The 22,654-nt window shown below is 37.9% G+C and overlaps 1 protein-coding gene across 1 annotated transcript in view; it reads right to left on the minus strand.

The window, feature by feature from the left end:
* Window positions 1-22,654, minus strand: part of LOC149774584 (polypeptide N-acetylgalactosaminyltransferase 1-like) — a 105,369-nt gene that overhangs the window by 80,734 nt on the left and 1,981 nt on the right. Inside the window, exon 2 of the mRNA XM_089945026.1 lies at window positions 5,957-6,123. Coding sequence (XP_089801152.1) covers window positions 5,957-6,123 — 167 coding nt within the window. The remainder of the gene's footprint in view (window positions 1-5,956; window positions 6,124-22,654) is intronic.

Genomic DNA, 22,654 nt, shown 5'->3' on the forward strand with positions numbered 1-22,654 from the left:
CTTTTGACAGGCCAGCTTGTTGCAACAGGAGTTCTGCTTCGTTTCGTTGTTTGGCTCGATGGGAACGTTGAATAGTGTTCCAGGTTCTTTTCCATTCTACCGTGTCGTTCTTGTTGGCATAGGTTCGTCCCACCACGATGGCACGGGCTAAACACATCTGGTCATGAGAGTTGTTAATTCGGACGAGACTCTTTTTGGTGTTGCGAAGGTCGTCCACCAATAACATCTTTTTGCGTCCAGTTCCTTGAGGAGGAGAGACGTGGGTCATGTCCAATGTGGCTTTTCCATCGGTGATGTCAAACTGGTCATTAGATTGTTGCACGTGTTGAATCTTGTCCATGACTTTGGAAGCGGTCAATTCTGCAGCGGTGCTAAACTCGATCCAAACAGGGGATTTCAAACCGTCGTGTTGTATGGAAAGTCTCAAGCGATCGTCTTCTTTGGGTTGACATTGCTGCTTGAGTGCAGTGAGCAAAGAATCCCACACCTCAGTGATGAACACTTCTGCTTTCTCTAACGGCACTTCAGCCTTGAAATCTTTAAACTTCACTGTGTATTTGTAAGCCGTGGTTCTAAATTTTCTAGAGGAGCGCTTTTCCGTCTCTCGAATGGAATAGTACTTTTCAGGGTTGACTAAGGGTAGTGAACTTGGTTTAGAGGGTTCTGATTCTGGTTCACTCATGTCCTCTTCAAAATCACTGGCATGAATTTGTGCCAAGATTTCAGCCCTGGTACGAGGCGATAGATCACGTTTCTGCCTCTTACTTTCTTCTTCTTCTTTCTTCTCGAATGAATTAGATCGTTTCATCTTGAAAGCAAAAAGTCAAATGACTCAAGTTCAAACACCATGAGCTACTTTATAGTCATAGCAGACCAGCGTATATAAAAGGGTGTGTGTCTTGTCCTTTCACTATTCATTTCACTCTCAAGCCGAGCACAACGATGGAAGAGACTAACCACATGGAACGTTTCGTCAGAGCTTTGCGAGGGGTCATTAGAAAATTCTCTTCAGACCAGCCTACGGACTACTCTCCTTCCTTTAGAGATAAAAGTCAAGATACTTGCTATATCTGTCAGAAGAAAGGGCATTGGTCTTCAGAGTGTCCAGACCGTCAAAAAAGAACAAAAACAGGGGCTAAAAAAGACAAAAGTCAAGATACCTGTTATTATTGTAAAGAAAAAGGACATTGGTCTCCAGATTGCCCAAAAAAGAAACAAGAGGAGTCAGAAGAAAAGAGGGATTCTTCAGAAGAAGAGAGGGATTCTTCAGAGGAAGAGAGGGATTCTTATGAGGAAGAAAGAAGACAGGTGAAGAAAAAGAAACAGGAGAAAAAAAGAAGAAGGGAAGAAAGCGAGGAGGAGGAAGAAGAGGAAAAGAGTGTGACGGTGAAAAAATTCAAAAAACAGAGAGACTAAACAAGGAGACAGAAGAAGTGAATGAACTTTTAATTAAAGTGTTGTGTTGTGAATTGTGAATTGGATTGTAAAAAAATGGAGAAAAGAATAAATTAATGATATAAGGTAAGTGTCTTTGAGTTTTGATTTCAAAAAAAGAAGCTACACTCACGCACTCATACACAGACACGTACTATAAGGGTAAAATGGGTGGGTTATTTTTTTTTTGGAGTTATTGGCAAATTGAAATTGTATTTCTTTTCGAGAAATGTGGGTGGCCCTGAAAAGGGCCTTTTTTGGTGTAGGGGTGAGTTTAAGCAATCAACTTTAACTGCCTTAAGCCTTTGCCACGGCCAAGGCCTACTTCTGGACTACGTAATGTTGATGATGATTGAGTTGAAATCACTAAGGGTGGTACGGTAGGCTTAGTCACAGGGTTGACGTGTTTAGCTCGGGAAGGTCGTATTCTCTTCGGTCGTAATAAAGAAGTCTGATACATTTGTTTCAGACTTCTTAACTCCGCTAAAATGTCCAACAGTACCGTGACCGTTTGATTTTCACCCTCTTGTTTCTTTGCTGCTACTTCTTCTTGCTGTTGCTGCTGTTGTTTTTTTCTTACCTCTTCTTCTTGCTGTTGCTGTAGGAGAAAAGCTTGTTCCGCTTCCTTTTGTCGTTGTATAAATTTCTCCAATTCTTCTTTCTGTCTCTGTCTAAAATTCTCCACTTGCGGTAATGAAGAAGGTAACGCAGGTTCCGGAACAAATTCTTGCGAAGAGAGAAAATCCACAAAATCCCAATTCACCTCTTCTGAAAGTAAGTCCGGGTTCCCTTGGGCAGTCTCCCCTGCTGGTGCACCCCAATGGATCGTTTTCTGAGTTTCCGTCATGTTGAATCACTGTCGCATAGATTGACTGCACACAAGCGCTAGCAAATCTATATTGACTACGTGACGTCACAGACTGCTCTCTTCGGATTGGATGCGGCTGGCTGAATTTTGTAACGCGTGTTCGGATTGGTGAATGAACTCAATCCGTTTCAATCCTACCTCTGCCTATAAATAAGCGCCGTTCACTGCATTGATTCACCTGTTTCTCGGAGCCTCAAGATGTGGACCGACGTTCAATCTTCAACCCTTGTGTCAACAATGATGTTCAGGACGGACATGCTCATGTATGTCCGGTCCAAGTGGACTGTTGTTGATAGGACAGATACAAGTCTATGGATGAGGAGAGTTTATATAGAAAGACAAGGATGTCTCAAGAGGGTACTTGTGTATGGACCGACAGTTAGAAGGAGTTTAAGAAGAAGAAGAAGATGTGACAGATGCCATCTATGTTAATATTAATATTAACATAAACCCAAAGGCCCTTTTCAGGGCCCCATATTTCTCGAAAAGAGATAGTCTTTGAATTGCCTACCCCTTTTTTAAAAAATTTTTTTTAAAAAAAAGAAAAAAATCCCATGTTCCATTCCCCTTGTCCCTAAACAAGCCCAAACTCTATTCCCCATGTTAAATTCCCCTTGTACGTAGAGTGACCCACGATTTATCGCCATGTTAATTCCCCTTGTACGTAATCTGACCCACGATTTTTCGCCATGTTAAATTTCCATTGTACGTAATCTAACCCAGGGGGGTCTGTAATGCTAATTCCCATTGTACGTAAAGTGCCCCCCTTCACTACTAATAAACCTCGCCTGTATAACTGAGCTCGATACCTTACACTATATAAGTGTGTCATAAGCCTCACACTATGTAAATGTACCATACACTTTTCCATTTTGTTATTCTTGTACAAATTGAGAATCTAACATGCAACACTAGCACATTTACTTGCAGCAAACATTATCATGACTTCTAACACATTGCCCTGACAAATCATTAGCATGGCTTGTATCGTCGACATGAATTTCAAACAAATGATCGTAATCATCAACACAGTCAGTCATGTTTCAGATATTGAAAGACTTAAGAATCGAGTACGTGTGTAAAGTATGAATGCAAACCACGGCATGGCTAACACATAATTAGGATCTTTCAACGAAAAAGTGAAAATTGGTTACTTTGGCACACAGGCAAAACATGCACAGATATCTACAGAACCGGAAGAACACAAGCAGAAAATGAACAGAGTCAAAATAAAAAAATGATTTGGAAGACATAAACAAAAATGAATAAAAATGACATATCAACTGAAAACTATATCTATTAAAATCTCCAGATGTTATTCTTTAAACTGTGACATAACTGATCAGCAGATTTTATCCGATCAATAATCTGCACACCTTATAAATGAACTGAAAGATAACAATATTACTTCATATGGGAGCATAATATTTCCTGACGTTTGTTTATTATTTTTATCTCCACATGATGTTTAGTTTAAAATTTAGTTCTCTCTCTTTGTGCTAGTTTGATTCAACACATTAATTTGAAACGTCGTACGAAAATAAATAATACGAAATAATGATATCACTCTTTCTGTTTATGCTTTGTGCTTCTAACAACAATTTTACATAACTTCTTACCATATACTCGTGTCTCGAGGGGAAAATAAATTAGACACAACAAGAGACGAAAGATACTAATGAATTAAAATATTTATCAATGGTGAACTTTGTTATCTTTAATGACTGGATATATTTCATATATTATTCTCTCGATTATGTTACCCTTTCTTGATTTGTTTTCTCTGACTTTCACGTATCTAGTACTTGACCAATGAAAACATTTTTCATGCTCCTCAGGATCGGAACAGACCACATGATGAAATTCGAATAAATGAACAACGTAAACGTCATCTTTACATACAACTCCAGTTTTTTAATTGAATTATCTTTAAGATGGGTCTGTTGATGGTATCCAATATATTTTGCATTATGGTATCTGACCTGCGGCTTTGTTCTAGTCAATGTAATGAAACGTTTTCGAATTGTTAATATTTTATGCATTTATTGACTATTCATTAGACCTATCTATGTTTTCTTCTTTTATTGTTACATTGATTTCTACAGGCAACAACAACTTTTGCCCATGGTGAATTGTGTATATGACTCTTGTTTTGATTAAGTCAACATTGTATTATTATTTAGCTGACGCAAGCATCTCTTTTTATGGACTATATACAAACAAAATCTCGTACTTATGTTGTTTACATGTATTGATTTTTTTCTTGGTCTCTAAAATTTGTTTTGTACAGCATTTGTTTTCTCATCAGCTTTTTAAGAAGAAGGAACAGGCAAAGACAACTTTATATTTGAACCCAATGAAGAAGATATTTAAATCAACTACACAACAATCCATCAAATTATAAATTGCTTCAATTTAAACAAGGTTAATTTCTTTCATGCAGTGTTATTGCGTTTACAAGTGATTCTGAAGATTCTGCTTGTTTTTAGTTCCATTTCTGTAAATTTTTATCCTTAGATTTTTTTTTTATAACTCATGCGATCATTTGCACGTTGTCTACCATGATTCATATTACTATGGTCTTTTGGCGTTATTGAAATCATAATCACAGGTGATTGTTAGCGTTTGATTTATCTTGCTCTACCTTGAGCTTACTTTTTATTTGTAATAAAATTTCTGAGATGTCAGGAAATTATCGCCAGAAACGTTAGGTATAAAATATAAAATAAAAAAGTAAATAAATGAAATTAAAATTAAAATAGCCAGTGCAAAATGAAACGACGCAAAACGCATTTACACTGAAGCCCTGATTATATCCGCCAATTTATTCTGTGTAATCAGAGTTTGTTCTTAATTCCTTGGGCGGGTCGTCCAAGACTACTGGTCCCATAATTAAAGGAAACTTTCTGCAACTTAAAATCTGCACCCGCTTTATCGACCTTGCTAATTTTCTTGCTGAAAACATTTCCTGGTGTTCTTGTAAAAAGAAAGGTTTAGGTTGTGAAAAACACAATGAAAACTATTCCAAATTTTACTGCAAGAAGAAAGCTATAGGATTTCAAAAGGACAAAGAAAACTGTTCCTGATTTTCTTATGAGTAGAAAGGTACAGGATGCGAAGAGGACAACTACATTATCACTGTCTCGCGTTATTATTCCCTTGCTTATAATCACACCTCATCTACAATTACATCCATGACAATAATGTCGTTTAATAAAACGAATTTTTCTTTTGCAAAATTCAAATCTAACAGCGCCAGTCATAGGTCTCAGCGCATGCTCTGCTTTGTCAGGTCAATAACGTTCGCCGTAAACTTCCGTAAATATCAGTGCAATATGGAAAAGGGCAACAAGATTTCATTATCATAATGGGATACAACATCAGCTTCAAACAAGATTAGCTGCTAATAATAATAATAATAATAATAATAATAACCTTGATCTGTGATCTTGTTATTAAAGGTGAAATAGTGCAAGGGATAAGTGGCACACACTATAGTCGTCATAACACCCAACTTTCATATGACCAACTTAATTAACTTAAGAGTTATAATTAACACATGTTTCTAGTATCCACTTTATGCCCCGCCACCCTCCCACATAATCTGATTTACATTTACGAGAGTATAAAACAAATAAATTGTGAAGATCTTACTCATGGTGCTGCAGTCGTCAACCAAAATAATTTCTTCTAACAGGTGGCGCGGTGTTCGATTGACCAGGCTATATACAGTTCTTAGGAGAAGAGACGGCCATTCGTCATAAAATGGAACAATAACACTTGCTGATGGAAGGTCTTTAGGGTACGATATTTTGCTGCAGCTGAAATTAGAATAAAATCATACAAAGGTAGCGAGAAATAAGAATGGAAAGATAACTTTTGCTATCCCATCACTGAGCATAAAAAGGATCGGAACGTAGGTATGCGGTGGCGTAAGAAGTATTTTTATCTGTACTGGATAGTATTTGGGGGAAAACAAGAGAATTGCTTGCATCATTTTCTTTGCTGCCTTTTTAAAATCTTCAAAGAATAGAGAACTGAATCAGCAAGGAGATTTGAACAGCAAAAGCATATCTTTCTATAATCACCCCTCCCCCGTGTCAAATAAAATCTACCCCTACCTAGCACGTGAAAATCTCTAAAAGGCGTGAAAATCAAACAGAAAACAAACACAAAAATGAACAAAATCTAAGTTATTCATATGTAAAGATGAGACAAATAATTCCAAGATATTACCTTAATTAACAGGAAAGTGGACCAGAAACCAGAAATGTACCCCGCTACCAATCATTCGAAACTATTTAATGTTAACCTGTGTAAGCAACTTGCTGTTGTTGTACGTCCGCACGTTTAATTATGTCCATATATTTGTGTACGAATATGTCCACGTTAAAATAATTGCCACATGCCTAGGTTAGATTGATTGATTTTTCTGCTGTATGACAGCAGTGGAGAATTTCTACATCCTACATCACGTTACTACTGTCTTACGTCACATTACACTATTCTTCAGATTAAAATGAATATAAGACTGATGAATACATTCTTGTCAACGTCTTTCCTAGATCGTTTGTTTTTAACGTTTAAAAGGGTTATTAACTGAGAGACATGTACATACAAAAATCGTATCAGAGTGTAGTGTTTTCACCAAACGGATCAATTGGAACCAACAGACGTACCAACGTGTATACATTTTGTAATCTAGCTGTGTGACAAACCCTGGTCATTTTTACTTCTATTTTACGAATGCTGTCTTCATGTTTAGAATAGCTAAATTAATTTGAGATCTAAGATCAAATGATGCGATTTCTTGAATTTGTTTCTCATTCTTATTTCATCTCTGAGATTTGAGCGACTGATATGTTCTGTCCCGATCACATATTGCAATTCCTTCGATGCAATTTTAACACAGTATAGTTTTTGCCTTAATTAAAGTTCACAGTTAATTTATTTTTAATGAGCACCTTGCATGTACTTTCTATACGTAAGCAAAGATTTTTAAATGTGTTCATTCTTTGACTTCTATTTACATATTCCGTACAATAATCTTTTCTTTGAATTAAAAAACGTTTACAATACGCAATACATTGATACTTTTGCATGAATGCCGACCTCCCCATTTCCCAGAGAAATAAAGCATCTACAAGATAAATAGATGATTGCTTTTTGGAGTAGATATACGGAATTATTATATATGTTATAACAAGATAATAAAAAATATCAGTGGAAAAAATGATATGGCCACTGTGGAGATACCAATTTTAGCGTCGATGGTGGCGATTTCACTTTGGAATTATTTTCTCCTTCCATTTAGGACGTATATCTCTGCCTTTATGCATATTCTTCAGATCTGTATTTCCATACTTTTGGAATATTTTAGTTTTCGTCTTCTCTTTCTCTCTCTCTTTCGCTATCTCTCTCTCAAAATGAATAGATCATAAAAATGTAAACAATGTTGGCCCTCTAGAATACATTTATATAATCAATGAAAAGACGAAGCCAATAATGCATAAAATGTGACCTCAAACAGTAACATGCAGGCTTCAAGAATTAACTTTTTTTATTAGCCATCCACGTGAATCATGCAATTTGTCAGTGACTGAATTAAATAACCTGTTGCTATTTAATATTATGTCTCTCCCGAAAAAAAAAAAAAGGGTTACTCTCGACGACAAATTGTAAGGAGTTCTATGATAATGATACGGAGTTCTATGACAAATTGTACGGAGTTCTATGACAAATGATATGGAGTTCTATGACAAATTGTACGGAGTTCTATGACAAATGATATGGAGTTCTATGACAAATTGTACGGAGTTCTATGACAAATGGATGGTACATATTTTTCAAATAGATGCTCTACATTTTTAAGACAAATGGGTATCATTTTAAATTAAACGGGTTAGGGCTAGGGTTAGGGTTAGGGTTTTAAAGACAAATTGTACACATTTTTAAGAAAATCTCTTGATTACGTATAATAAAAAAGTTGTTTAAGTAGCAGTTTTAACTGTCATCACAATTATAATCATGTTGGAAAATTATGGAGAAATCAGGCATAGATTAGTACCAATTGCAAACCGAAATTTAGTCACAATCGAAATTAAGGTACAGCGTATATTAACGAAAAAGCCTATTAACACACAAAAATTCACGAATGAATGCAGAAATAAAAAATATAACAACCAAAACTCTTGCAAGTAAACTTACAATGATTAAAATCCTTTGTTATGCTCTGAAATGTTACATTCTAAATCCTGTTGGACCAAAGGCATCTATGTTCCCAGTGTTCAATGTATACATCCACGCAAAGCACGTGTCAATTAAATAAAATATCTTCATTTTCGTACGAAAATATGCATTAATTTGACAAAGTACACAGGTTGAAGCATTATATTTACAATATAATTTCGTAAAATGTCAGTGTGAAAAAAAAATTGCAAAATTTTGGAACTTCATGTTATTCATGAAGCTGTGCAGCCTTTAATCGCCTGACACAGAATGGAGAAATCCATGTCAATCGAAAAATCTGACAATAAAAATATGTAAAAGAAAAGAAACTCGTGAAGTGTAAACAATCGTATTGTCACGAGTGTCAAATACAAAACTTTACCGCTTGTGACAATGCAATGTTTCCATTTCACACTTAAAATATCTCCATTGTTTTTACTCAGAAAACATAGATATCCTCGCACTGTCTCCAATTGTTAAATTATGAGTGACAATACAAAAGGTTTCCATTTTACGAGTGAAATATTTCCGTATATTTTAATACACATATATTTACTTTCTACTTTATATTTTTAAGGGCAAAAGCCGTCGATTTCCCCGAGTTTACTTCATTATGTGCCAAAGCAATCAACAGCTGCTTACTATATTGATGAAAAGAAGTTCCTAAATTGTACAATAATTTGGGACTAAGACTTTTTAAAAATTTTGCATGTACATATCATTGTTCAAATTGCGTAATTTGTCAAAATAATGACTCCATTACTACAAAAAAATGAAGTCAAAATAATGACTCCATTCCTACAAAAATGAAGACAAAATATTGACTCCATTCCTATAAAAAATGAAGACAAAATAATGACTCCATTCCTAAAAAAAAATGACATTTTTGTCACACATTTCATTCGCTGATTTATTATGTTGGATGGGATAACAAGAAGCATAACAGAGCGGTTGTATCTGACAGACTACAGAGGGTATCACCTTCAAACAACAGATTTTAATGAGCATGGGTTTACTTGTAATGGTTAATGTTCTTCATTTTTTATTTTTGTATTCAAACGTAAATGCTTTTGAGGCCTTGGCATGGGTAGTCTAGCTCGGTAGAAGCTGTATAAAATTTGGATTGTCACTTTTTTATTTGCAATCAACTCTAACCAAGATCTGATTTATCTTTCGAATTCAAACAATATTTTGAAGCGTTTTAAAACTGCCACTTAAAAATATTAATACTATATTTAATCACGTGTTTTTTCTCAAAGATTGTACCTTTTATCGTAAAGTATTTCAGGTATACATACAAATTCAGTTACACACATTTTTCATGATTCATATAGAACTATAATTATTAAAAAGGTAATATTTAAAGTCTACATTTTTCTTTATAGGATTTCATTTTTAGGCGTTTATTGATGGCACTTCATTGATTACAAATTGCACACATTTTAAGATCTCTAACTTATGATGTTGAGGAGAAAGGGGGTGGAAAGGAGAGAGAAAAAGCAGAAAAAGATGATAAACGAACTAGGCTTCAATATGGAAATACGAGCCTGAATAACTGACGTAATGGCAGAATATACCTACAAAATGGAAAAACAATGGGTTTTTTTTTTCTGGAATGATACCGCCACTTTGGCGATAAAAGTGGCATGAAATAAATTAGCCTTCCCATGGAACATAATGCATTGAGAACTGTCAATTGTCGGCCAGCTTTAGCAAGATGTAAAACTTTTCTTTATGGTTATTTACCATTTTCCACAGATCGTATATTATACTAGATTTGTGATCTGCTCCATAATCGTATTTTAGTGTTTCCAAAAAACTATACCCACATATCCGTTTAAGTCAGATATTTTTATCACATATCTTTTCTTTTTAAATGTTATTTAATGTCTTTTTTTTTCTTAAACCTTGTATATTTTTATAGTTTTGTAGCTCAAGATACCGCAGTACTGAATTGTTCTAGAAAAGAAATTAAAAATTGCAGTGCTTTTAAATAGGCCATTTTAATATATCCTGGCATTCTGCGTTTTCTACAGTTAACTTCAAAATATGGCTGAAAGAGCGTTGCACCATTAAGCTTGTATGTTTTCGTCCATACATCATGTACATTGGCCTCCTATTCAGCATCATTTTTGAGTTCAAAGTCACTCAACTGGTTTCTGTATCATATTTTCCAGCACCAATAATCTAATTTAGTTAATAATATTAAAAATCATTCCCGTCTCCGTCATCAGCCATTATTTGCCAGACGAAATTGTCATATGAAGATAAACAAGTTGAGAAAGAGCCATTGTAGTATTATAAGCATTCCGCATGTAAAATATGCATTTGTAAAATTTCCTTGATGCAAGGTTAAAACTATGACATAATCTTTAAGCAAAACATTTGAAATTACTCATACAGGACGAAGCAGATGTGATTACAAGTAATGTTTGTTAATTTAACAACGAAAAGAGTAGAAACGTATTTCATAAAGCCAGTACAGATCAACCAATTTACGTAGTTGCTAGAAACAGATGTCTGTAAGAAAGACACACCCCACCCCACCCCCATCACAAAAAATATGATTAAGTAGTGTATACTTCACATATCTGTGCTAAAAAATTCTACAACTGATTATAGAATCTCAGCTAGCGTGATTCAGTGTTACTTGGACTCGAGTTTCTACATTCAGTACGTCACGTATTGGCTGTTTAGTTGCTACTTTGGGCCGAGCTATTTAGAGATAATTTAAATCATCTCTGTTGTATCTTACAACGTTTCTAATTCAATAAAGGTTCGTGTACTATTAATTGTGCTTCCTATGTTACTTGTAGTATAAGAAATAACCACTAAGTGGGGGGGGGTCTTCTATCCCATTTTATGTAATAACTCTGCAGCGTTTCAGCACTGATTTAAACCTTTGACAGTTTACCTTTCGCTTGTAATTTGCATAACATGATCTGAAAGTACCTTGCATCATTCATTGCTCGACACATATATATGGAGAACCGCAGATGATAATTTATTTCGTATTTTTTGGCGTCAAATGCAAACGCCCTCAAGGTAAACTTAGAATAAATTATTGCCAGCGATTTCTAGCTGCCTTTCCCTTATGTATGAACCATCTATTACCAGTATAATAGTTTACTTTGTCAAAGACTATAGTAATTTCCTCTTTGTAGTGAAAGGAAACGTGACTTGAAGTGAATGTATATGATGTGTTAGAAAGTTTACGTTTGTCGTAGCAAATAATTGCAATGACATTGAAAACTGTAATAAACAATCAGGTGTGCATGCAAATATTTTTGCGCAAATGTTAGGAACTTAACATTTTAAACAATACGTATTAAGAAAAAAATCTGACAAAATAAACACAAGCCATTTGTTTTGGGATTTTCTTCTGTTATGTGACTTTCTATTCTCCAATTAAGATAATAAATCTCGAAATTTGGAAAAGTGCCCCAAAAGCCTAAAAACATCCAAAACATCACATCTTATATGTTTTGAAAAGGATCAAGCCATATCCCACCTACTCTTTGTTTTTCTCAGATGTATTACGCCTCCATTGAGTCTTAACCTAAGTAATGAAAAAAAGCGCAAACCAACAAGTTATGTAAAAATTAAAATGCAACAAATACTATATTTCTCCATAATACAAAAAGTGAACGTTTAAAACGTCCTTACATTATTGTGGATTAAATCCAATATAGTAGTAAATGATTCATCACAAGTCCAAATGTTTAAAATTCCAACTGAATTCTAGTGGTATTCTAAATAAGTTCCAACATTGAATGTGCTTATATGCTTGTAGTCTCGAATATACTAATGTGCCAATGGCCTAAGTTGTGATGATGTACTAACAGTCTTTTGATGCATCACAATAATATAATCCAAAATATTCTTGTCTATAATTCAAAATGTATGAATAATTATTATGAGAACTGTGCATTTCCAGAGAATAATTTAATCTAAACACAACAATAAGAATAATTCTGCTTCAAGATGTTACGGCATGAATGAGTAATTTCTCAAGCAAAGAACATTATATAAAATGCTTGGGCACAAAAATAGAACCAGGATGAGGGTCAAAAGTTCATTTGTGGAAAATTCTTAGTTGTTAACAAGATAAGGTCTATTACTAAAATCATAATAAAGAACATGGGAAACACCAGGAAAACCAGGTTGCTCCATGGGTAATTTTAATGTCCTAGACTGATATTAAGATACACATGTTTACCTCCATTGATAATGATCCTAATATTAAATCTATACTCGTAGCGAAATAACAGCTTCGCATTATGTTGTTTACAAAATCAGTGTCGTCAGTCAGGTACACGGTGAATTGGATTTTGGACAAGGTCAAGTACAAAATACAATTGATTATAACATTAAGGAAAGCCAACAAATAATACAAATTAAATATACATAGCAGATGCCAATAATAAGTGTTTAATTTTTAGATATCCATTTGCCGCTTGCCCTTGACTGAAATAAATTCCATGAATATAATGACAATGGGAAGAAGAAAAGGAAATATTGTAGACGTTGCCTGTGTCTCGGTCGAATTGACCAAAAGAAGCAGCGTTTTGAAACCAAAATAGGCTTTACTTTTTTTGGCCCATTTCAATAATCAATACATTAATTATGTATGACTGAGGTCAAGAGAAACGTTTGAATATCCAACATTTACAAAATCCAGAAGAGGATGCAGACTTAAGACCAAATAAACACATGACAACACTGTTTACTTCAAGGTTCCTACGTCGAATGTTAACTTTTGCTTTTGCTCCTATGCACCACCCGACGTGTGTGCAGCCAAATTTAACATCTCACAACAATTTAGTTTATCAGTTCCACTTTAATTTAATTTGTACATATAGATACTGACAGATAGCATTTTATTCATTTGTTCGGAATCATCTAGCCATAGACTGACTATAGGGAAGATTATAATTTTGAAAGATGTTTTATGTTGAATTCCATTGACATCATTTATATTTGTCTCTTACTGGAGACACTAAAACTTTTACAGATGATATGAAGTTCACATATATCTGATATGAATCAACCTTGTCCCAAACCCTCTGTAGGAATATGTTCAATGGAAACCTAACGAAAACAGTAGCAAGACTTCTTCAAGGATTCGAACTATTTTGTAAGAAAAAATATTGTGTTGTGGCCAATCCTAGACTCCTGTGACCATTAAGAAAATGTAGCTAGTTTCTTTTAAAGAAGGCTGTTTTTGCCTCAAGTTGCGATACGATGAGAACAGCGTGTTCCTGATTTCTGCAAAATTAAATATTTATGCTGCAAAAAGTATGTGACTGGGATTTCGTCACGAAAAATGAGCATGCATTAGCATTCGTGTGTCTGAATCCTGAGTTCCAGAGATGAGAGCCGCTAATTATTTTCGCTATATTGGTCTTCTGAACTAAGGTGAATAACTAGCCTGAATGCAACTGCAAACTCTATGTCTTAATCATAGCATCATTTTCCGATAAAATCTGCGATATTAACTTTCTATACGGGAATAACGATATGTTTATTCCATTACTTGAGTATAATGATGCTTTTACTTACTTTTCCGACTTCCAAAATTAACATTTGTAAAAAAAATTAATTAGACCCTCAGGCTAGGATACCATATGTTCCATCAGCTCCACCAGTCTATAATTTTGGTTCCATGCGTTTTCTTAGATCTTATAACGTGACGTACATTTTGGAAGTTCTGGTGTATTTTTTGGTATCATAATCTCGTAGAGGGATAGGAGAAAATTAAAAATCTAAATTTACAAATTACTCGTTTATTAATTTTGGTATCACCATCCCAGATTTGGGATAGTACAAAATTCTGGCGTTTCCATTTATGTGTATATCACCGTCTCGTAAAGAAATAAGGCAAACTTTCTGCTGTATTATGTTTGTGCAAGTAGACTTGTAGGCATTTTGAGAATTATTTCAGAAATATTGGTCATTTGTCCAACTACTGAATTAACACATCTTAATTGCAGCTAATAAAATCTTACTGGCATATTAGTCGTATTAAGGAATTGATTGTTCTGAACTGAAACTATTTACAAATGACTCTATCAATCAGGAGTCCACTTACAGTCAGGTTTCACGTGGAAGAAGAGGAGCTATGACTAACTTGCATGCAATTAAAATGACCTTAATATTTAAGTCTCACAAGTAATATAATCATCTACACACATTTGGTCAAAAGTGAAATTGTTTCATTTGGTATCATAGCGAAATTCTATACTATTACAGCTTTGAATTACATCAAGAGTTCGTCTGTAGAATTAAACATGAAGACATACAACTTTTTATTTATTCTAGAAATGTTTCAGAAATAAAAAGGCTTAAAAACCAAGAGGCAATATGCATTTTTAAGAAGGCTGAATTTTATATGGCAGCAGTCAATGTACAGTCAATGTGTTCTTGGTAACTTTAACAATCGCAGTAAATTTTTAAATAACTCATCCAAAGTGAATCCATAGTTTGGGGATTTTTTTAGCGTTGTGTCTTCGTTTTGGTACTGCTGGCTTTGTCAGTAACTGCATTATATATATATATGAAAAAGCCAAAATAAAATAAAACAACAAGCTCGATGATACAGTGTCTTAAACAATTTCATTTTTAGCTCTTCGTGTTGTTGTTTGTTTGTTTGGGGGTGTTTTATTTTTTTCTTCCTGTATTTTCTTTCTACTCTTTGCAAGATAAAGAATTACTATGTCTACTTAATCTGTATTATATAATGGGTTTTCTTAATGATTTACGTTATGTTTATCTGTATTTTGTACTTGACCTTGTCCAAGCTCATGTTGTACCTGAGAAGTGACATTTATTTTGCAAACAACATAAAGCATAGCTAATATTTCTGTAAAAGTATAGGCTAAGTATTCAGCAAATTGTATTAGGAGGTAAACATGTTTATCTGAGTCCAGGTTTAGGGCATCAGATTTCCACTTGGAAATTCCTAAACCGTTGGAAACTCGAATGTCTTATAAAGGATGCTGACCTACATCCAGGATCATTATTCGGTCTTATCTTCTTATTTGATGTTATTTACGCGAGAAATTACTCAGTAATATTCTTGGACTGGAATTCTTGGCATCCGTCCGTCTACGAGAGACGATGGCATAGCTCCAAAGTACGCTTTTGCTTATCCTTCTTTTTAGCTCTCTTTTCAGCTTGCTTTATTCTTCTCTTTTCCTCTGCGTTTTGAACTCCCTGCCTGACAGCTAGACGCCAGCTGGAACGGTTGTTTGCACAGCTCTCCCAGTCGTTGGCATTGATGTTTGCTGTCTTCATATCCTTCTTGCAAACATCTTTGCAGCGCAGATGTGGTCGTCCAGTTGGTCGTGCACCTTCTGCTAACTCCCCATATAACAGGTCCTTGGGAATGCGACCTGGGTCCATTCTCTTGACATGGCCGAGCCAGCGAAGGCGCCTCTCGCTGAGTATGGAGAACATGCTGTTCATGTTGGCGCGTTCTAGAACGTCTGTGTTGGGTACTTTGTCCTGCCACTGGATGTGCAGAATGCGCCGCAGACATCTCAGGTGGAAGCTGTTGAGTTTCCTCTCGTGTCTTGCATAGGTGGTCCATGTTTCGCTGCTGTAGAGAAGTGAGCTGAGCACGCACGCTTGGTAGACACGCAGTTTGGTCTTCTCTGTGAGGTTGGGGTTGTTCCAGACCCTCTGGTTAAGTCTGGCCATCACTGCTGCTGCCTTGGCAATCCTGCCGCCCACCTCAGAATCAATGGAGAGTGAGCTGGAGATGTTAGACCCGAGGTATGTGAAGTTCTCGACAACTTCCAAATTGTACCCATCGATGGAGACAGAGGGAGGGGAGTCTGTGTCCTGTGCCATGACATTTGTTTTCTTCAAACTGATGGTCAGTCCAAATTCCTTACATGCATGGGAGAGGCAGCATACCAGCTGCTGAAGTCCATCTTCCGTGTGTGATGTCAAGGCTGCATCGTCAGCAAAGAGCAATTCACGGATGAGTACCTCTGTGACTTTAGTCTTAGCACGGAGACGGGCGATGTTGAACAGCTTGCCGTCAGCCCTGGTATGGATGTACACTCCCTCGCTGCAGTCCTTGAATGCGTACTGGAGAAGCATGGAGAAGAAGATGGCAAAGAGCGTCGGTGCAAGGACACAGCCTTGTTTGACTCCGCTAACGACTGGGAATGCTTCAGATGTTGCGCCATTGAAGCACACTGTGCTGTGCATGTTCTCGTGGAACGACATAATGACAGCAAGCAGACGTGGGGGGCAGCCGATCTTCTGCAGAAGTCTGAAGAGTCCACTCCGACTAACCATGTCAAACGCCTTCGTCAGGTCTATGAAGGCAACGTAGAGGGGCATCCGCTGCTCGCGACACTTCTCCTGCAGCTGACGTAGTGAGAAGATCATGTCTACAGTTGACCTGCCGGCTCGAAATCCACACTGGGATTCTGGGTAGACGCGGGAGGCTAGGATCTGCAAGCGTGCCAAGGCAACACGGGCGAAGGCCTTTCCGACGATGCTGAGGAGGGAGATGCCCCGATAGTTGTTGCAGTCGCTACGGTCTCCTTTGTTTTTGTACAAAGTGACGATGTTGGCATCACGCATGTCCTGTGGGATGTATCCCTGTTCCCAGCAAAGGCAGAGGAGTGTGTGTAGGGGCTGGAGCAGTGCTGGTTTTCCGCTCTTGAGGACTTCAGGCGGAATGCCGTCGCTTCCGGGAGCCTTCCCACAGGCAAGGCAATCGATGGCTTTTCCGAGCTCTTCCAGGGTGGGCTGTGTGTCTAGCTCCTCCATGACAGGCAGGTCTGGAATGGCGTCCAGGGCAGTTCCAGTGACATTGTTTTGGGTTGCATATAGCTCGAGATAGTGCTCAACCCATCGCTGCAGTTGTTTCCCCTGGTCTGTGATGACTTCGCCCGTCTTGGACTTGAGGGGGGCGGTCTTGTAGCTGGGGGGGCCTGTCGCTTGTTTGATACCCTCATATATTCCTCTTGTATCCCCGGTGTCAGCAGCTGTCTGTATACTGTTGCAAAGGTTCAGCCAGTAGGTGTTGGCACAGCGGCGGGCGGTCTTCTGGGCGTTATTCCTTGCAATCCTGAGGGCTTGTAGTGTTCTGGGGCTAGGTGCAGCCTTGTATGCCAGGAGGGCTTTCCTCTTTGCCTCAGTCACGGGCTCCATCTCATCCCAGTTTGCCTCATACCAGTCGACATTCTTTCGCTCCCTCTTCCCGTAAGCTGTGATGGCTGAATTGTACACAGAGTCACGGATATGGGACCACTTGGAATCAATGGTGTCATCAGGTGTCACTTTGGTGAGGGCTTCCTTCAGTTTGCTGATGAACTGCTGTGTTTTCTCTGGGTTGCTTGCACAGCAGGTGTTGATACGTGGGTGACCCTTCTTCTTGGCGTGGTGCAGCTTCTTGGGTAGTATTCGTACCTTGCTGGCCACGAGGGAATGGTCCGTGTCCCAATCGGCACTGTGGTAGCTGCGGGTAAGAAGGACACTGGCCAGTTCTGCACGCCTGGTGATGACGAGGTCAAACTGGTGCCAGTGGCGTGAACGTGGGTGTCTCCACGACACCTGGTGGATCTCCTTGCATTTGAAGAAAGTGTTTGTCACACATAGGCTGTGGGAGCAGCACATCTTCAGCAGTCGCTGACCATTCTCGTTGATCTTGCCCCTTCCGTAAAAGCCGAGACAGGTGGACCAGGCCTCATGGTCAGCTCCCACTCTAGCATTGAAGTCTCCTAGTAAGTAAAGGCTTTCATTGTTGGGGATACTGGATATTGCCTGATCCAGAGCCTCATAAAACTTGTCTTTCTCCTCGTAGGTGGAGTAGAGGGTTGGAGCGTACACACTGAAGATGTTGACCGGGCCTAAGGATGTTGACAGCCGGAGGGCAAGGATTCTCTCAGTACCTGATGATGGAGGTTCAATGAAGGCGATTAGCGTGTTCTTGACGGCAAAGCCTACACCATGCTGCCAAGGTTCATCCAAGGGCTTCCCCTGCCAAAAGAATGTGTAATTGGCTTCCCTGACGGTGCTGCTGTCAGCCAGTCGGGTCTCCTGGAGGCAGGCAATGTCGATGTTCAGTCGGGAGAGTTCTCTATCAATGACGGCAGTCTTCCGTGCATCGTCGATCTGCTGTAGGTCAGTGGTCAATCCAGGACACATGGTCCTGATGTTCCAGGTTGCAAAACGAAGAGTTGGAGTCTTTTTATTTCTTCTTTTAGTCTTTCCTGGTGCAGAGTTTTGTGGCCCACTTGTCGAGATGGTTCTCTAAGCTCCACGCACCCAGTGAAGCAGGCAGGCCATGGCGGGCAGCACCTTACTGACTGGGGGCTGCCCAGCTTGAGGCGGGCGGTAGCTGTCCAGTGAGACCTGATGATCTCTCCCACCGTCAGAAGTAACCCCTGGCGCCAAGCTCTACGCCAATTGAGCTTTGACTTAGAACCGGTAAACTGCTACTTCTCGTGTTGTGCCGACGCCGTACGACGACGCTGGAGTGTCCTCTCCAGTGGAGCTATGAAGCCTGGGCAGGGTGGTATGGAGAATCAGCTGTTGCCCATGCAGCAGATCCCCCCTCTCCACGCAGCTGGTGTGCCCAAGGGAACGACGAATGCCGATACAGCTTGGCACCAACGGCGTCGCAGGAGTTGCCGGAATGACGTTGAAGTCAGTGTCATACCGCCTTAGGGACTCCATCTCCGGATTTTCTGTCGGGGTTTACTCCCTTAGCCTTTCCCATGAGTGGGTATAGCCACAAGGCAGCAGAGGTTTGGAATCGGAGTTTTCCTTCTCCTAGATGAGCTACCATCCAAGGTTTACGAGTCCCATCTACCCGAAGCAACTGGTTTTAAGGCGCCAGTGGGCCGCCTTCACCCCTTCTCCTGTTAGTAGAAAACATGGTCTGCCAGGCTTCAAATCTAAGCCACTCGCGAAGGCCAGGAGCTGGATTTTAGTTGACAGAGGCAGTAAGAGACGCAGGCCGTATGGGGCATTTTGGAGGATTGGGGCGCTTGTCTCCCACTCCCACCCCGGGCAATGTCAACCTTAGACCACTGGACTGGAATATTAATTTGGATTTACAATGAGTTCAGACCAGAACATTTTTAATTATATTATTGTGATATCAAAAGACTGGTAGTACATCATCACATCCAGTCCACTGACACATTAGCATATTCGATACTACAGACATATCAACACATTCAATATCGGAATTTGTTTGGAATACTGCTGAAAATAAATTAGAACTTCTAACTTTTCGACTTGTGATAGAAGTTTAGGACTATTGGGATTTATTCAAAACACTGTAAGTTCTTTTTAAATTTTCACTTTTTTATTCTGTGCAAATAAATTGTGTGTTGAATTAAACGAAACTAGATGATTTTCGCTATTTTCTATTAATTAGTTTAAGACCATATAGTCGTAAGAAATAGCATACAATTTAGTGATAAACAGGGAGAAAATTATAAAACTATATTTAAATAAATACAAGGTCAGTTATTCTAAGTGAATCCATTACTCCCCATTCATCCCGTGGTACATTTAGTGAAGAAAATGACTTACTGTTGCAGTAGCATACAGGTTTGTCAAGAAACATACCTTACATGTATGATATTACATACCTATATTTGTAGATATAGATTGTGTAAGCACACCTATCCTTCGCTGGATCAACATACCTTGATATAAATGTACATCAACTCCTACGCTGAGTTTGTTTGTTTCTGATACTGTGTAATCGTCCAAGAAATTGGATGCAGGACAATTCGCAGGTTATCAAATACAACATGTAAATTTAAGTCAGATAAAGATCAAAAAGTTCCAGGGAAAATGGCGGATCATCACAAAATTGTATGATTGTTACATCATCAAATTGTTGCTGAAGCTTTCGAAAACGTTCACACAGATCGTCTGCAAAAGCTGAGTACGCCGTCCCAATCACAACACGTTCTCACACTGGTGTCGCTTTCCAGCATAGAGAGGTTTCAACAAAATAAATAAAGATCATTGTGCGTTCATAAGCTCACCAAGAATGATGAACTCAACATGAAAATAGTGCAATGAATCCATTGTACGGTTCTTAAGCCTATCTAAAGGTCTCATCCATACACTCACAACCCACTATCGATACCACTAGCGCATCTAGAATTACCCACCAAGAAAAAAACAAAACAACATGTTATACATTGCCTATAGCTTTGCCTTGTTATGAAGATTTTGAATGTCGATTCCAGACGTTCAACTGGAAACTGACTAAGTATCTGGAAGGACCCAGTCCCAAAGAAGGACCAAGACTCAGTCCCATAGCTTCAACCAGGGCAGGATTTGTTTACCTGGGACAAGGAGACCAATGGTAATGTTTTAGCTATGGTGTGAAGCTTCACGAATCTTAGTATAAAGACAAAGGCTTCCTTGAGTAATCCAGATATTTTGTTACCGTCGTTACCTTCCTTCATTGGGTCCAGAATTCGATTCGATTGGATACTTTGGATGAGAGGATTCGCAGTGTACCTTGGGAGATGTAAAAACGCACTTACAGAGACTTTGCATAGTTTCAAGTGACACGCAAAGTACTATCGCATTATTTTCTTTGGGACATAATCATGAACGAAAACTGGAATTTTGTGATATAGTTTGAAATTTCATCGTGAATCTTATCCGTTATTATATACTAAACAAACGCGGGTGTCTTTTTACTTTTATTTATTAGTTTGCTTTTTCTTGTTTATTCCTTCCTTTGTTGTGATAAATATGGAAATTCAAACAGATTCACGCATACCATTACATACAATTCCATAATGGAGGGATTTGGTTTTGGTTTCGTTTGGAAATCATTTGAATAGTATCACTTTTCCAAGGCAACTAAACCTGTTTTGAATAGTCTTTTAAGTACGCGTGTGTGTGTGTGTTCTTCACTTCACGTCCTGTCGTCAGAACACTTCACGTCCTGTCGTCAGAAATGTACAAAGAGGCATTCGAAAATTTGACAATCGTTTTCGATTTATATCTTTACCAAGATATATAAGTGGGCTTTGAAGAGGGCCACTTTGGGTTTTGAAAACATGATGGACTTCAGAATATAATATTTAACTGCCTTACACGTTTTCATGTTCAAACTGCTAAAGGGCTGGTGATAGTTGCCGTTGCTATGCACCACGATAGAGATCAAACGGTCAAATATCTTTTCACAGTAAGTACCAGCACTTTATTTAAGCTTCAGATGCATTAGTTGTGCATTTTTAAAAGGCCAACAGACAAAGTTATTCACACACACACACACACACTTCAAAGTTTCATGCGTCACGCAATGAACTGTGGTCGGATCTACCGTTTAAAAACTCTTTAAAACCCTAAAATCTGCATGTTAAATGCTACCTTAAGTTCAACAATGTGTTAAGTTTACAACTATTCCCTCATCATATAGTCAAAATTTGAAACAAGGGAAATGAACAGACTTGGAGTAAATTCGGTCAGTGTACAAAATCTATATCTGGCGAAACTTTCAACAAAAAGTGGTATGGAAAACCAAGATCTGGCTCATTTAAGACTCCATTTTGGGGAGTGGGTAACAAAACGCATGCCAGTGAATGGGAAAAAAGAAAAAGGTATTTACACACATTTTAAAATTGTCTGCAATAAAAAATGAACAAGATGGAACTAAAATCTAAGAAACTAAATTAACACCTATAAATTAGAAACTAATTTGTAATATTATGCACGTCTACGCCGGCCAGTGCATACTAAAAGTAAAAAATGTTTGAAAAACTGAAACACCAAATCTGGCTGACTTGGCTGATTTTGATACAAAACAATCTGTCAATATGTTTATCAAGCAACAATCGGTTAAAATCTTGGACCACAAAGACAAAATCCAGTACTAGGATAAGCATGGGTTTTAGTTTGGTTTTATACATAATTTGTAGCAATGGGTATGTTTGTGAATGTGTGAGTGCATATACAGGTGGTGGATATAGTAGTCTAGTAAAAAAAAAAAAAAATAATAAGGAGTGTGCTCTCTCTCTCTCTCTCTCTCTCTCTCAACCCAACCCCAACTTCTGTCTGTGTTCTAAAAGTCTAGGATTGGGGAAAATGAGTATCTAGTTCTGTATGACTTGCCAC

This window comes from Sinohyriopsis cumingii, unplaced genomic scaffold, assembly GCF_028554795.1.
Source record: "Sinohyriopsis cumingii isolate HCF-2022 unplaced genomic scaffold, ASM2855479v2 utg000198l, whole genome shotgun sequence".
NCBI lineage: Eukaryota > Metazoa > Mollusca > Bivalvia > Unionida > Unionidae > Sinohyriopsis > Sinohyriopsis cumingii.